At 37.0% G+C, this 18,368-nt stretch overlaps 1 protein-coding gene across 1 annotated transcript in view; it reads right to left on the bottom strand.

Moving 5' to 3' along the window:
* Positions 1–18,368, bottom strand: part of CSMD3 (CUB and Sushi multiple domains 3) — a 1,529,921-nt gene that overhangs the window by 688,426 nt on the left and 823,127 nt on the right. The window contains exons 16-19 of the mRNA XM_063924487.1: positions 12,951–13,145; positions 4,259–4,397; positions 2,625–2,812; positions 1,452–1,640 (exon numbers count right to left, since the gene is read on the bottom strand). Coding sequence (XP_063780557.1) covers positions 1,452–1,640; positions 2,625–2,812; positions 4,259–4,397; positions 12,951–13,145 — 711 coding nt within the window. The remainder of the gene's footprint in view (positions 1–1,451; positions 1,641–2,624; positions 2,813–4,258; positions 4,398–12,950; positions 13,146–18,368) is intronic.

Raw genomic sequence — 18,368 nt, 5'->3', positions numbered from 1 at the left:
TTCTTTTTCTTCGCATCGGTGCGATAAGTCGCAAACTGCGCATGCGCAATATTCGCAATGCGCCTGCGCCAAGTAAATTAGCACAAAAGTTTGGTATTTTACTCACGGCTTAACGAAGATTTTTCATCGTTCTGGTGATCGTAGTGTGATTGACAGGAAGTGGGTGTTTCTGGGCAGAAACTGATCGTTTTCTGGGTGTGTGTGAAAAAACGCAGGCGTTTCAGGGAAAAACGCGGGAGTGTCTAGAGAAATGGGGGAGTGGCTGGGCGAACGCTGGGTGTGTTTGTGACATCAAACCAGGAACGAAAAGGACTGAACTGATCGCAGTGGCAGAGTAAGTCTCGAGCTACTCGGAAACTGCAAAGAAATTTCTAAGCGCTATTCTATTCGCAATTCTGCAAAACTAAGATTCACTCCCAGAGGGCGGCGGCTTAGCGTGTGCAAAGCTGCTAAAAGCAGCTAGCGAGCTAACAACTCTGAATGAGGGCCAAGATCTTTCTGTACCACTCGGCTGCACATGCGATCGCACACTTGCACAGCTAAAATACGCTCTCCGGTGGGCGACGACTATGCGAACGCAGGACCTAAAAAAAACAGCTAGTGTGCGATCAGGTCTGAATTACCCCCATTGTTAGTCTTTTGCGAGCAATGCAGGATCAATTACTGCCAAAGTCTGTGTCAGCCCACTAGTGCTCAAATTATTTTATGCATAGCAGTCAACTAATTGCAAGATGGTCACCCTGTCAAAAAGACTCAACTTTATATTTTATACCACCAGAAGCTTAACCTTAACAGGATCTGATATACAGTACATGATCATGTCTTCTCTATGTGGACTGTATATGTCTAAAACATATTTACATCTTATTGATGGAGGCTCCTTCTTTGCATGGGTTAGTCAATATTTTGCTACATTTTGTATTAATTATCCACTGTGCAATTGTGAAACTGGTGAAGGACTTGGCCCAAAGGGTCATGATAGAATCTTTTATAAATATCCCCTCCTTTGGGTGAAAAATTACTTTCACCACCAGGAGTCCAACCTGTTCTCTTTTCTTTACGAAAAGTTCTTATTAAATGACAATTTGCTTTTAAAAGGAAGAAAAACAATAAAAATTGTATGTAATTCTCGTACCAATTCTTATGGTATTTCTTACGTTTCATCTATTGTCCTGTTTGTCCCTTCTCCAAAAAATATGATTTTAACTATAGTACTTCTCTTAGCATTTTTAATTATGTATTTTGTGTGTGTCAAATAACTAGTACTGTATGCAATATTGATTGCATATTTTAAGGCATAACTTGTGCTCTGTATTTTGTATACTGTAATTCTGTGAGTACTTTGTTGTATTTTGTTCGTGTGGTTGAGTTTATGATTTTAATAAAGAAGTGATATATTTCTAGCTCTACATATACTTCACCACTACAGAAATCAACATTTAAGAACTCACCGTCACATGTTGGCAGTGGATGACTCCACCAGTGGTTTTTTTCACACAACAAGGGTTCTTCATGGCTAAGTGTATAGCCAGGTTGACAGCCAAATGAAACAGTAGACCCAATGGAGAAGTCATAGCCATAGCGATGACCATGTAATGGTATTCCTGGATCCAAGCATGAATGTGTATCAACTGTTACACCTGCAAATGAAAAGATAACAACAATGAGTTGTTATTGCCAGAAATTGCTCCAAATTAATTGTCTAGTCACGCTGTAAAAATATCTGTTACAGAACAATGACCATGAAATCCTTAAGGTCAGAACAAAAACTGGATTGTTCAAAATTATTTAGCTTTCCCTATAGTTATTCTGCAGGCAAAATAAGTGCATTTCATGGCCTCTCTAGCTCTTAATAGTGTCCTCTAGCATTGACTGAGCTGGCACATGACATCAGGTCAACTGAAGATACAAGGGACGATTAGCTAATTTTCTGGGGGCAAATTTAGTTCGTGACAACTCCACAATGATATAATTGCCCTTTACATTCAAATTCTCATATTTACAAACTTCATACACTTGATGCAATCAGGATACATGTCTATTGGGTTCATATATTAGTTTTACCAGACACCCTACAGGGATTCTGTCTGGTAGAATTTACAGTCTACCCAAGCTTTTCAAAAGAGAATTCTAAGCAAAAATGTCATTTATCCAACAAATCCTTCCTTATCTCTATAGTGAAAAGGGGGTAATGCTGGGGGTCCCATGCTGATGATCCAAGCTGAAGAACTATGCTGATTGGGAGCTTACCCATAGTGGCACTCTAGCGATTCACAACTGGGTTCACACCCAGTAAGTGTTTCATTTAAGTTTTGTGTTAGTTTCTAACACATATACTATTTGGACAGGGTTGTAGTTGTTACTCTGAGAACAATGTTGTACTGACCATGTAATATTTTCCTGAATTGTTAAGGCTACTGAGTGAAATAAGCAATTCAGCTAGGTGGGTTAGAAAGAGAGCAAATAAAACAAAAAAAAAAATTGTTTCATTTATATTTATTTAATAATTATGAATGCTTAAATCATGTTCCAAGTCTGGAATATTCCAACTACATGACATCATTTTGCTCATATATTTGAAAAAGTATATTTTGGATCAATGTATCAATATGCAACATACTTACTCTCATAATGAATCTTGAAACCATTATTGGATCGGCTGTTGTCCGTCGTAAAGAGTAGATATAGGTAATTCACACTGCTGAATAGGAACTGGGGAACTTGCGTGCCATTATAGGATCCCAGGAGTGGCGATAACAAATTTGGGCCATCGTGTACTTCCAACACATCATAATTAAGTTCAGTTTGAAATCTGCAAAAAAAAAGAAAGTAAAAATAAACAAGCATGAACTTACAGTACATATGTATTAAATGTACAATAATTCAAGCCATTCTTCATATGGCAAAGTCAGATAAGTGTGTATAGGACAACTTTTGGGATTACAATGGATTCACATGCCCTGAAAAATATAATTGGTAATGGATCCAAACTGAAATGCTTGACAATTTATTTAGCATAGGAAGAGAGCCAAAGAGCTCTTAAATTATTGACATTTTGGAGTTTTATTGATATAAATGATCCAAGACAGACTTGCTGTCAGATACTCATTCTCTGTGTAGGATATATTGCGTTACTGTGTCTTGAGGTCTTATGTCTTGGTCAGATTTACAGTATATAATTAAGACTGGAACACCTGAAGAGTAAGGTTAATCATTTATACATTATACTTAGTCTGAGAATGGTCTTTTTCTCGCCAGCCAGTGTGAAGAATCTGCTATGTGGAATAGGCAGATCACCCAATTAGAAAGGTTTTACCATACCTGACAATTTATTTGCTAAAGTTTTTTTTTTCCATATTAAATAATAAGAATAGTAGCAAAATTCATAAAATTCTGTAATATTATATTACTAGTAGTTTTGGACCGGTCTTAAGATGGGACCAGAAATGCACCTGTCCTGACCCTGACCCATAATTTTTACCATTAGCCATTGCATGTGTATTGGTGGGGTTAAGGGTGGGTTAGCTAGCATTGCACAAGAGAAAAACATAACTGCCATTGTTGATTTGATAGATAGATACCATAATTATTTCAAATTTGTCTTAAATGTAAAAGCATTTTCACATGAGTCCAACAAAACTTTCCACAAACAACATTTTGACAATCTATGTACAGTATATTTCTAATATTTGTGCACCCTACATATAGTATGGTGAAAAGTATACAAACATGTTCATCCCATAAAAAATACTCATTAAATTGAGCCTTATAGGCCCTACACACTGGCCGACATCACTCAAAGATATGAATGATCTCGTTCATTAATGAACGAGATACCGTTCATATCTTTGAGTGTGGAGGCACCAGCGATGAACGATGCGCGGCCCCGTGCTTATTCATCGCTGGTGCCCTGTCGGCTGTGCATGCAGCCAATATGGATGATCTCGTCCATATTTGCCTGCACTGCTACAGAGCCGGGTGACGGGGGGAGTGAAGAAACTTCACTCCCCCCGTCACTGCCCCCCCCCCCCCCCCCCCCGCCGCCGCCGAGTCGCCCGTCGGCCGTATCCGCTATCGGGCAGCTCGGCAGTGGATCGGCCAATGTGTAGGGCCCTTTACAAAGGATAAAATGGGGCAAGTATGATTGGTATACAACATGCATGCTTTGTGGTACTATTTCAGGATTTTGGAAACCCAACCTTCAGTGTAAAATAAAATAGATTATGTATAGTACTGAAAATCTGAATTAAGTTTCTACCTTTCAAATGTAATTTTAATGGAGCGTCCAGATTCTGCTTCAATCACCCATTCACAATTTAGTGAGTCCTTGTAGTACCCAGGCCATCCTGGAGAAAGTATTACTCCACTGGGAGAAGAAAAATGGCCACCGCAAGGAGCTAAGAAAAAAATTGTATTTAACATGATGAACAGAATATGTTTTTATTTGTCATTTTGTAACTGTTTCCCAACAATAATTATGGCTTACAGTATTAGTTTTGAAACATCAACATTTCATCCTCATTAACTTTTTATTATATAGTAGTATTGTATGTGTTATTATGATAGCATCATGATGAGCTACATATAGAGCAGAAACCTGTTACTCACACAAATGTTGTTGGACTACAAGTACCAGTAAGCTGTGGACCAACAACAGCAGGTCATCAACTTCTGCAACTTAACATTGATATCTTAGAATATATAGATATTATTTTATTTTATTTTTCTACAAAAAATATCCATAGGCTTGTTATAAATAATAATGAAACAGAAACTTAAATTATATTTGTTGCCCATAGGAAGTTCAGGTTATTAAACTTTCCAATTCTTCAATAAAATACAGAACAGTATTTAGGGTTGGTTTTGGAATATGATAATATGATTCTATTTATTCATAACTACAAGTGCAGTGAAATAGATTACATTTGCTACATTATGAGTCAAGTATTTGGCTTTCAAACCTTCCACATCCAACTGAGACTGTATAATGTTTAATGTTTAAATGGAGCCTCCAAGATCAATGCATTTCATCAGAGTCTTCTTATTTTGGATTCTAGCAAAATGTACAATACATGGCAGCAAAATAGCTAAATACATTTGTTCTTATGGGATCTGTATGTGATCCTGGCGGACGGGATGGTGATGCTCAAAATACAGATGCTGGCATCCCAATGTTCATGATCCCGAGAGGGGAGAGGTAAGTATTCTACCCCCCTAACACTAACCCTCAATTAATGTAGCATAACCCTAACAGGGCGCCCTCAATGCCTAAACCTAACGCTCCTTTCCGCAGCCTAACACTAACCCTCCCACCATAGTGCCTAAACCTAACCCACCCCCAGCAGTCCATAAACCTAACACCCTCACATCTGGGTGGCACCTAAACCTATCCACCCCATCTTAACCCTCCCAGCTATAATTACCTTTGTGATCCCAGCATTCTGATGGCTGTTGGGATTCCAGCGTCTTTATTCTGGCTTCCGGGATCCTGACAGCTGGGATCCTGAACGTATACCATTTTTATAAAGCCAATAGTGCAATTGTATAGGCTGTCATCTCAGCAAACTTTTCTTTAAATGGTTTGTAGGTAAACTTATAATGTTATGATATGAATATGTAATGTTTGTACCAAACCATCAGGCAACAAACTGTAAGCTCAACAGAGCACAGTGGGGTGAACACTAATCTAACCTGTATTTCTCATTCAGTATATAGATGGAGCTTCGCTCATTTATACCACCTATGGTGTTTGTCCCGATCACGAAGTCGCAAGGCAGGGCGTTATGTCACAGGGTGGCACGTAGAGCTTAGCTAGGTGTATGGCGTTACCAGTGAGTGTAATACCAGTGATTATCCACCAGGTATCGCTTTTGAAAATCACCATTGTGCGTGTGTGAGGTTAGCAGAGTTGCCTAGCAAATGATGGCTCACTCACGCTGGGCATCTCTTGATCTCTAGGTGCATGCACAATGCTAACATGCTTTTCAAATGAATGTGCCTTTTATTTTATATTTGTGTTCATGTCTGAGACTGAATACAAAGTATGACAGAACTTCTTTTGCCAAAATATAAAAAACGTGGATGTTAATTTTTAAGAAGATATACAATACATGTTTGTCCATTGCAGGAATCGAACCCTAGCTCACGGACATGGTAACCATAGGAAATACCACTATGCCAAGAGGGTTATGGCGACAGGTGACTGACACTTGCGGTGACATAGCGATGTTGCTCAATGTATTTTTTTTCATAGTGCTGTGTCCCAACTCTATTGCTGATTGTAATCATTTTTTTCTTTTAGAGAGCTGTGTAGAATTCTTAACTGTGCTTTTCTTTATGTGCATTGGATACGCTGAGCCAATCTACAGATGTGTCCTCTTATATCCTTGCTGCAGTCATGTTAAACAGCCCCTAAAGTCAAATCATGCTGACGGTGGGACTTGGTAGTGCCGATGGTCTTTTTTTTTTTTGTCTTTCTGTGCAAATGCATCTTAGACGCAAAGTAATATAATAGGATGCATAAGCAAATTTCTGCTGATTAAAATTATATGCAACATGCCTATATTCTGTGTGTAGTAGGGGCTCTATCTGCATCCGAAATAAAACATTACAGTCACAGTCACACATAGAATATAAGCATATAATTTTAATCAGCAGAAACTGCTTGTGCATCCTATTACATTACATTGCGTCTAAGATGCATTTTCATGGGAAAAAATGCTAAAAAAGAGGATCAGTGCTACTGAGTCCCACCACGTCATGGTGTGACTTCAAGGACTGTTTAGCATGACTTGATGCATGATTTACTAATTAAGCCCAACATTCATTAGTAAATCATGGTATCAATGCATCTGTGACACCCAGACATCATTGCAAAAATGACAGTCCAGGCATTGTGAGTCTACTGCATAAAAATATGCCTCCTTTATTTATACTTCAAGTTCCTGGTTGACTCTCTCCATCTGACTGCTGGTCTGTATGTATAGCATTACAGTTGTCACTGGCCACTTACCAGGGATTTCTAAGAGTACACTATTACAGTATGATTACTGTACTGTATATCCATCTGCTGCTATTCGCTCTACAGTACTGGATTAGTGGAGCATTAGCCACCCAGCAGTGAAGATGTGTATTGCATGCTGTGTATGTTGTTGCACCTCAACGCGCCTTACCATGCAACACCTCAACAACTGAGCTATACTCGGTTTAGGCGGAGAAATTGCAATGACGAGGGAGGCTCCATCTGTATGTTTTTGACAAATTCAGGGGGCCCAAATCAGTGTCTTGCCTAGGAACTTTCGGGGAGTTATATTTTGCCACTAGTTCCAATCAAAATGTAACTAAACAGTTTTACTCATTGAGGAATACTTTTGTAATCATACTGCTGTGATCGTATGACACTGTGTGCATGTTTACTTACTTATTAAAATACTCATTTTATTGTGTATGTTTTAGTAATTGAACATAATTTTGCAGACAATTAGAGTTTAAGTGAGTCTGGCTCATAATTTAATTATTAACATATGCAACCAAAAGCAGCACAGCTTTCCCTTTTATACTCATTCTTTATGATTTTGGGGAGTACAGGAATATTTCTGTAGCAGATTATCTTTGCTGAGAACATTATTTCCTATGTATATTTTTTTCATAGGTTTTATCGTTTGTAAACATGACTCCCTTTTACCAGCCAGAGGAGTTTTTCTTAATCTGTTTGTATTGCATATGCTACAGTATAAAGACTGTACTAGTTATAGTGCAGGTACTTTATACAGTAAATATTATATAACTATTTAACATTTTTGTTTTTGGAAGGTCATTACACCAGGATATATTTCATGTTTTTATGTAGTTTTTAAATGTTTTATTTTCTATCAATATATACCGCTCATAATTTGTGTTTTTCTTTTTATTACTTAATAAAGATTAAATAGTATTTTTAAGAATATATTTGAATATTGGATTTAAAAAAATACATATTTAGGAGTTGTTTTGCACCACCCCATCCCTCCATGTCCATAGGCGACCATTATAAAATAACTTTCCCTACCCTCAGAGGCAATAGACCCCCAATTGGTCTTAAATACTAATAACAGTTCCCCCCACACCCCTTTAGCAGTAAAAAAAATCCATGTTTTATAACCAACCTTCCCCGATGTAGAAAGATCCTTTTTTGCATCCCACTCCTCCTACCCTGTGACCTCACCCTTCCTGAATAATCTATCTTTATTTTATCAAACCCCAACGATTGCTATATCACTCAAGTGGGTTACCCGCTACATGGGTATTTACCCCCTATCCAACATGCAGAGTGCAGCTGAGAGTGTGTCAAGGGGGAGTGATGAGCAGTCTCCTCTGCACTTGCAGAGATCAGCCAAATTGTGCTCGAGGAGGAACTATGTTCCCCTCCTCACACTTTGATTCCCCGGCTCATGCACTCCAGAATGCTGGTTGCATGGCATTCCGGGGCGCAATTCTGGCAGTGGTGTCAGTGGTTACAGACCGCCTTATCCCTGCAGGGAGTCTGTGGACCCAGAGAAGATTGGGGTGACGTGGATGCATGTGATGTGACCTTGCCAGCTGAAGTGCTTCTGGCTGCGGTCGCAGCACATGCGATGTTGCCAGACAAGTGTTTAAACAAGAAATAACCTATTATGACATTTCTGCAACTGCAAGCTGAGGTACTGTAGTCCATCTTCTTAAATGTCATGTACAGTAGTTTATTTTTTATTATTTTTATTTCATATAAAGGATCTTTTGAATCTCAACATTTTAAAATGTATAATTCTGTTTTTTAGTGCAATTAGAATTTAACTGATATCTTACATTAATCTGATAATTTACTTTTATTTATTAAAATGACAAATTATTTTCCAAATATTGGAAAATGAACACTATCAGAAATGGATTTTGGCTTTCCTCTCACAGTGATCAAAGCAAACCGTCATCTTCTAAAGTTTAGAGTGAACACAGTACTAGATGTCTAAAATGAACAAGGGTACAAGGGTTCATGTCTGGAACATATACCAGAAAAGTTTAGTTCCAAGAATGATTTAATGATGTGCAAAAATGTTCTGTCATTTGCCACTTTTATCTGGCATATGACATATTTCCTGAATAGGGAGAGTGCTCAATCACAAAGGTTATAGGCTTCTACTTCCATGCATGATATATAACCACATTCCAGTAAAAAGCCCAGAGACCCATATTCTCTATCAGAGATTGTTATAGTATTTTGTAGCTGCTACATATTTTATCTTTGTTTTCCTAGTATAAAAACAATGGCTTCAACATTATATTCCATCCCTTTCCTGCTAAAATAGTTTTGGAAATTATTATTTATGTTGTTTTATTTTATTTTATTATGTTATCAATGGATATTTTCTATGATGAGTGCATATTGATGTATTATGTACTTTCACTGAAAAGCCAATTAAAAAATTTTTGGAAAAAGACCCCCCTTTTTTGTGCAAGATAAGCTTAATTATTTCACTAATACAATTTTATTCAATACCGAAAAGATAACAATAGACTGGCAGTTGTGTTGGTAACTCAACCATATTGATATTGTTATAATATTAACCTTTATAATAATAATATTTAGCCACTGCATGTTGCAATATATTATAATGTGCAAGCAAATCTTTGCCTAATGAATGACATTTGGACCCATTATTTAGTAGAGTTATATAGATAATCTGTAAATCAAATACTGTATCACATTTAACAAGTTTCATGATCAACGCAACAAGTGCCTCTTGATATTTGGCCTTTCCCAGATATAATAAAATGGAAAGATAATTCAACTGCATAAACATGATACAATTTCATATATCATTGGTTTATTCATTTTGCAAATTTTCAAATTTTATTTTTTTAACATCAGAATTTTCTGGGAAAGTAATTTTAGATATAACAATAATGAAACATTTTGGGTGACCAGATTTGATTATTACAAATAAATAGTGTGTAAATGTTAATGTGTGATAATTATATATATATATATATATATATATATAAATTTATTTTGTATATTTAACTTAATATATTATCTGCTTATAAACACTTGGACAGTATTATTTTTGTGTGGTGTATGTATGTTCTCTGGGTGCTTGCATGAATTTCTTCCAGTGACTACGGTTTTCTACCACAGTTAAAATAAATGTTAGCAGATTAATTGAATTTCCATGACTCTTGCCTTGATGAGTGCATGGCACTATACGCTACATTGTGGTAGGGACAGATCTATTGATTAACTTCTCTATACATTACTGCAAAGTATGTAAGCACACTTCAAAGGACAATGATGACAAACTGTATCACCTTTGCTGCAATACTCAGCACTTAGATCTGTCCAACAAAATATTTTTCTCATACAGAAAGTATGGGTTGTGTGTTCATTCAACACTACTAAGTGCTTGACACATTTTATCATTTGGACCCTGATTATTATTATTATTATTATTATTACATTTTATTTATCAGGCGCCACAAGTGTTTTGCAGTGCCGTACAAAGGACAGTACAGGGAGACAAAACTTAGCATTAAAGTAAATAAATAACAAAAATAAAATACAGGTAACAAAGAGCACCACAATTCGCAAAACATAATACAGCTAAGATGTAAGTAGCGAGGGAGTAATCATCATACTACTTGGGGCTGGCGGCTATAGAAGAGCCTTTTCCAGCAGGAGAAAAAGTGGTAAAGATGGTCGCTGAGTAGGAAAGAGCTGTGAGTGAAATGTGTCGATAAGAGGGCTTGGAAAACAAGAGGAAAGCAGTGGCAAATGCAGGATTTGCATGGGGGAGTTTCCAGAACTGGGTGGAGCCAATCACGGGGGTGGGGACTGAGGTGTCCCAGTATATGCTGGGTCCGTAAAACTAGTGTGTCTGTGTGTGTGTGTGTGTGTGTATATATATATATATATATATACATATCTACACATATATATACCGTGTATGTATGTGTATATATATATATACACACACATACACACATATACATAGCATATTAAACATGAATATATATATATATATATATATACATACACATACAGTACACGTATATATACACATGTATATAAATAATATGTGTGTGTGTGTTTATATGTATGTATATACACGTGTATATATGTATGCACATGGATATATATGTACTATAATTAAAATAAAGTAAACTTTTATTGCACTTACAAGTGCCACCAGGAAGACAGCAGGCTGCAGAGGACGCTAGACAGCCATTAATAATACTCATGCAGCTAAAAAAAATATATATATATATATATATATTTTTTTTAGTGGAGGGGGGTTTCTGGGTGCTCGGAAACCCCCCTGGGTGCGCCACTGGAAAGAAGGCCCTGCTCTGAAGAGCTAACAATCCAGTGGGAAGGGGTGACAAACAGATGACATGAGGTGCAAGCAAGCGGGAGGTAGCCTGATGGCAGTAAGCAAAGCAGAGATGTTCAAGGCATGAGGCAGGGGGATGGAGAAGCAGCCTCATGACTAGGTTATGCATTGGAAGGGTACGCTTTGATAAATAGGTGGGTTTTCAGTGCCAATTTGAAGATTTGCAAGGTCGGGGAGAGTCTAATGGATCGGGGGAGCGCATTCCACTGAAGGGGTGCTGAATGGGCAACATTTTGAACTCAAGCATGGAAAGTAATGACCAGGGTAGAGGAGAGGCGGTGGTCATTGGCCGACCATAGGGTGTGGGAGGAAGTATGAAGGGAGAGGAGGTTGGAGATGTAGGGAGCAGTAGAATTCAGAGGGCACAAAGTGGAGATGTCATATGCATGTGTCCTAATGGTTACTGCTCTAATTGCCTGATTCATGGAAGACACAGTAGCTTAGTAGCTGCATCTATGTACACAGTAGCTACTAAGCTAAATTATGCTAATACAGTAGGAACCATGTTGTGTACATGGGTGCCCCGTGGCTACTTCTGTGATCCACTGCTGCTTCCAAGAACAGAGCATTGGATCATTCTGCAAGACCACTGGGTGTCGGAGTAACATTCTGGTTACTCAGAATGACCACCTCAGCTCCGTAACTGAGGCCGAGAAATATGCAGTGGAAGATGCAGGCCCTGGCATCAGAACTCATAAAAAATGGAGGTGATGAGCTCATGTTTTGTGTGATGGAGCCTATCACCATCCCCAAACTCACCTGACATCTGTAGCCAAACTGTGTGCTTGTATGTAGGACCCAAACTTCACAAGTGCACATCCGAGCATCAGAAAACTGCAAGAACATTCATCCTGCATCTGTCTATGAATCAGGAGTCTATGTACTAAGCCTTGTAGAGAGATAAAGTGGAGCAAGACAAAGTACCAGCCAATCAGCTCCCATTTTTCAAGCACAGCTTTAACATGGCAATTAGAAGCTGACTGGTTGGTTTTATATCTCTCTCCAAGCTTTGATTAATCTCCCCTACTATCAGATACAGTAAGTATATGTGTGAAATGATGATGACTAAACATACTGTTGTCCAAACTTCTGCATATTCTATATTGGCATTGCTACAATCCCATGTGTGCCTAAATTAATTTATTAACTCCTAAAAACAGAGAATGAATCAAATATAAAGTATAATTGTGTAATCATATATTACAGTACATGACAAGTTTGCAGGCTGGATGTGTTATTTAGTAAAATGTTTACTGAAACTCCAGCAACCAATCAGAGATTTGCCATTACTGTCAAACTTGATATAGACTATAGATTGATTGGTTGGAAACTATCATTTCAAGATAAATCTTTATAGTTACACTTAATTTACCGATATGCCTAATACACCCCATCTAGCAGTTACTGTTAGCACATGTAAATATAAAGAAATGTTTTTGAATCAGTCTTCCCTTATAATAATAAATACAGTTTCTTCCAGGGAGTTAATCTGCGTTCACTTAAAATTCAACAGCAAATAAAAACTATAAATGGATTAAGCTTACACACCTTCACACCTAGGAATTGGACCGCTCCACATAATTTTTCCATCTATTAGCATACATGTAATGGTTTCAGTGCCTTGAGTCTTGATAAATCCATCTTCACAAACAACAGACACTGAGCTTCCCAGCTGAAAGTTATCACCAAAGCGACGAGCATTTATAGGAATCCCAGGATCCGGACATTCATTGTGTCCAAATGCTGAAATACAGAAGTCAACACTAAATATCTATCATTCGTCTCCACCTGCGCCTTCAAAGGTTAAACAGAATAATAATTAGAAATGTAAGCAATATATTTGAAAGAAACAATATGAAATGTTAAATTTTTTCTATATTATAATACAGCAAATATATGTGACCATTGGTAACATTTGTTTTACATTTTCTAATGATGTTCATAGTTACACTACTTTACCATAGGTTCTCAACGGTTTGTGCACTTTCTCATACTGTATATTAAAATATAACAAAAAATTGGTAAATATCCGTAAACACCAAAACTCAAAGACAGCAAAGGAAATCCACATATAATTATTATGTTTAATACCGGTAATGTTTTGTACTTAACCAAAATCCTTTACAGGATTTCATTAACATTTTTAAAAACTCTTGTGTTTATATCTTTAACTTTCCATGGTCACTATTATATTTCGGATATGGTTAAAAAGGTAAATTGTGGTATAACTCATATATCTGTATGTATTAAATGTTTTTATTTTATTTCATTTCGCATATTCATAAAATAAAAAATTGTCCATATTCTCCTGTCATTACATCATGTCAAATAGCTATGTGTGGTCCACCACTAACTTTGCAACTAAGCCACGCCAAGCATCTTGCATGCATCTGCTGAGTGCAACTCAAATGCTAACTTGGATACCAAAGCAAAAGACTGATATGAGTGAACCATGCCGCGTATCAAACCACCCATCATTGTGCTTATTCTGTGACTTTAAACTACTTTATTTGTGACAAAAGTACTAATCCTGCCCGTTGTGCCCAGTACACTATACATGATTTAAAAAACAGCTACAATAAAAAAAGATGTGAAATTGGGAAAAATCTGGGAATTGCTACCCATGAAGGAACATCGAAGTCATCCCAGTTATTTGGCACCATATGGAAAAGGTATATGAGGAAAGATCTGCATACTCAAAGTTATTATTTTGGAAAATTCATTCAAAATATGAATTAAATAATAGAGCACAGATCACAACTACATTTAATTGTTAGACAACAAGATGCAATATATGAACCATACTGTATACTTGAGATGTTGCCACCCGTGTTTGTCTTTCAGAAACTTCACTTGTGCTTAACAAGTATTTTGACATTTCTCCAAGATAACACATTCTTCACAGTGTTCACTTCGATGGACATAAACATTGATTATTCTCAGACCTTTAACCTAATTCCCTTTCTATGTACCGATGCCTTTGAAATCACAGAGAACAGTAGTGTATAAACATCTGTGCTCACATTTTATTTTATGTTGCAGCTTTTAACCCTGTCATTATTTACTCCTCCTTTCCCTGCCAGTACATTGTATTCCCATGTGGCATTCCATCAGACCACTTCAATACTTCATTGGTACTGTGTTGGGAATTAGCTATGCTTAAAGGATCATATTGCCAACTTTTTGGGATCTGAAATATCCTTTATATATATATATATATATATATATATATATATATAGATAGATAGATAGATACTCTGTATATACAGTAATATATATATATATATATATATATATATACAGGTTGAGTCTCCCTTATCCAAAATGCTTGGGACCAGAGGTATTTTGGATATGGGATTTTTCCGTATTTTGGAATAATTGCATACCATAATGAGATATCATGGTGATGGGACCTAAATCTAAGCACAGAATGCATTTATGTTTCATATACACCTTATACACACAGCCTGAAGGTCATTTTAGCCAATATTTTTTATAACTTTGTGCATTAAACAAAGTGTGTCTACATTCACACAATTCATTTATGTTTCATATACACCTTATACACACAGCCTGAAGGTCATTTAATACAATATTTTTAATAACTTTGTGTATTAAACAAAGTTTGTGTACATTGAGCCATCAAAAAACAAAGGTTTCACTATCTCACTCTCACTCAAAAAAGTCCGTATTTCGGAATATTCCGTATTTCGGAATATTTGGATATGGGATACTCAACCTGTATATATTTCTCTCTCTTTCTTTCTCTCTCTCTATATATATATATATATATATATATATATATTGTCAGGAATCGGCGTTCAGCAGCATCTCACTTACCAGCGCGCTGGTGTGCGGACCTCCGGTGGTCATGGCCCCAGTCGCGGCTGCATGGATGCGCTGACCGCGAGCATCATCTTCAGTGTCGCTAAGTGCCCCTGAGCCGCATTCCATGTGTGCCTTGCTGTGTGCTGGCATCTGTCCTGCATGGGCGCTGCCATGACACCTGCACTCAGCTGATCTGGACATCCAATCCAGCGCTGTGCTTGCATACAGAGTCCAGCAACCAATCACCGCAGAGCAAGGGGTATAAGTTCCAGTCCATGGCTCAGTCTCATCGCCTCAGACAACGAGTCAAATTCGGTGTGCAAGTTTCCTGGTTCCTGCGTTCCTGTCTTCAGTGGATTCCCTTGTTTCTTTCATCTTTTGTTTTCCAGTCTTCACTTCCCCAGCTTGCTACAAACTCCAGCCACAGTCTGCTACACCAATCTGCAGTAAGAGACTTTCCTCAGGTGTTTTCTCATTGCTCAGCCTCTGCACCTAATTACCAGCATTCCATACTGTGCATTGCATCCAGCACTTAACAAACTTGCTGTGTTTGAACTGTCTCCTGCCTGGGCCTTGCTTGGCCAAAAGTACTTGTGTTGATACAGAGACTGTGTGCTTTTATACAATTACCGGAGTTCTGTCTGCTTCAGTTATATTTGCCGTTACCGTTTGCATCAAGTTTCAAGTTTATCCTCATTCTTCATTTGTGTTATCAGTGACTTTTGAATATTCATTCCATTGGATTAAGTTACCGTTCATTTCCTCAGTTATAACAGTTATTGTTCATTCTTCATTTGTTGCTGGTTTTCAAGTTATCATCAATTGCATTCCATTTCATCTGTTATTCAAATTACTCTGTGACATAATAAATATCAGCGCATATGCACAGGACTTTTCTTCAGCCTCCGCGTTTTGTACATCACACCAACACTGACCCACTAGTGCCCCCTCCGGGGACAGACAAAACCAGAGACCGGACATATATACCATATATATATATATATATAATCTACATAATAATGAAGGATGGCTGTCATTTCACCAACGTATGCAGTAAATACCAAGACTTCCCTGCCTCCCCAACATCTTCCTTTGCCATTAACAGAGAAAAACAGACACCCAACCGACTTTTCAAACAATTGAATATCCCCCCATGTCTTCCTACTGTCCTGTATTCTGTCTCTTGTGGCATGACCCTAACATTGTCTTTTGCAACTTTTTTCCAACGTGTTCACAGGAGCTGACATTTCACTGCTTTCCAGAAGATCATCATACTGTACTCGTATCTTTAAGGTGGCACATTTTCAAGTCTTCTAAAGAAGGACAATTGTATCAGATTCTAGCTATAATTTTGTAGAATGCATTTAATAAATTATAGCTAGAACCTGATTGGTTGTTGTGGACAATACTTTCCTTGTCCTCTTTTGAAGGTTTGATCAATTTCCCCCAAAATCTTCTTCCCTGATGTGAATAGTCTGATGATCTGGTTAAATACAATTTGAATGGGCCCTGCGCACTTTGAAACTGGGATCATATGGATGCACTAGAGAGAACAAATCATTACAACAGGTGCTCTGAATTTCTGCATATGCAACCCAAAAATGTTATAGATACATTTAAAAGTTAAAATACCTAAAGGCAATTGCTGGTTATTATATACAGAGAGTAAAGAAAACTGCAATTTTAGAAATTATTACTTTAATATAAGATATAATTTACAAACATAAAAATTATAGGAAAAACATTCTCTGCAGCATCCATTGCTACTAGTAGCTTTGTATATGTTTATTAAAGGCAGGACCAGATTAAGGGCCACATGGGCTGAAAATGTACAAGTGCATATACTGATAAGGGGAGGAGCTGTGTCCAGTGATGTGTGAGTGTGTCCAGTGCCTTGTGGGTGTAACCAGTGCAGTGTGGGTGTGTCCAGTGTCATGTGGGTGTACCCAGTGATGTGTGGGTGTGGTCAGAGTTACCTGGGTGTGTACACCCACTACATTGTCAGCACCAATGTTTCCTTAAGCTCATACAAATAAAAAAATCACAATTTTGTAGGAAAACTAGATTAGTGGTTTTAATAATTATGGCATACATAATACTGACTGCGCGGCCAGTTATGCAGTTGGTCATCATCATGCTACCATGATGGGCTCATTTTTATGTGGAGGCCTGGAAATGTAGCGCCATCCGGCCCCTGATTAAAGGGAATTACTAAAGATGTGGGACAGACTTATACTGTATATATATATATATACCGTATATATATATATATATATATATATATATATATAAATATATATATATATATATATATACAAAAGCAGCCTATGCCATTAGAAACATCTGAATACTGTACATTTTAAATTCCCCAAAGCTGTTCTAAAATTCTGTTAAGACTCTTCAATTTACCTTCTTATCCCTCAAAAAGTAAAAATACATGTTTTTAAGCTTTAGTTGTACTTTAAGTATGGAAAAGGGAATTATTATGTTTTAGCTGTTCATTTTTTATTAAATCTCACAGAGTAAATTTAAATGTTATGCATTTATTTATTTATAATGAAAGCAATTGCAAAAGCACTATTTCCAAAAATAGTGAAATGCTTTGAGAAAGTTTCTGTTGATCAAATTCTGCTTTTCCTGATAAAACGTTATGATAAAAAACTAGTACTAATTGGGCAGTACTCATTTGTCTGTCGGTGAGTGATACAAAGGTTTATATATAATTATATGACAGATATGACAAAGTCACATAGTCGGGGTATGGATGGTGACAAGCATTCAGAAATGAGCATACATCTAAGGGATTTTATATAAATAGAATCAATGTACTACAAACATGACTCATGTACACTTGAGATTGCTTAACAATTAAACTGTTGAATAGTAGAAAAAAAGCAACACACACAATCCTTGCTGCTGGTAGTAACACAAAAGTACCACAAAACATTTAAACAGTATAACAGAAAAATAGCGGTAATACAGTAACTTTTAGTTCATATTGAGTCTGGTCCTCTAGAATTTCTTAAATTATCTGTCAATGAAAACTTGGTATCTTAAAAAGAAATAAAATATAGTGCAACAATGCAATGCTAGAATGAATAACCCCAGTCTTAACAGGATAATATTCTCTAAAGGATC

This window comes from Pseudophryne corroboree, chromosome 5 (genome assembly GCF_028390025.1).
Source record: "Pseudophryne corroboree isolate aPseCor3 chromosome 5, aPseCor3.hap2, whole genome shotgun sequence".
In the NCBI taxonomy this organism is placed as follows: domain Eukaryota; kingdom Metazoa; phylum Chordata; class Amphibia; order Anura; family Myobatrachidae; genus Pseudophryne; species Pseudophryne corroboree.
The sequence above is the reverse complement of the archived record's forward strand: the minus strand, read 5'-3'. Positions and strand labels throughout refer to the sequence as shown.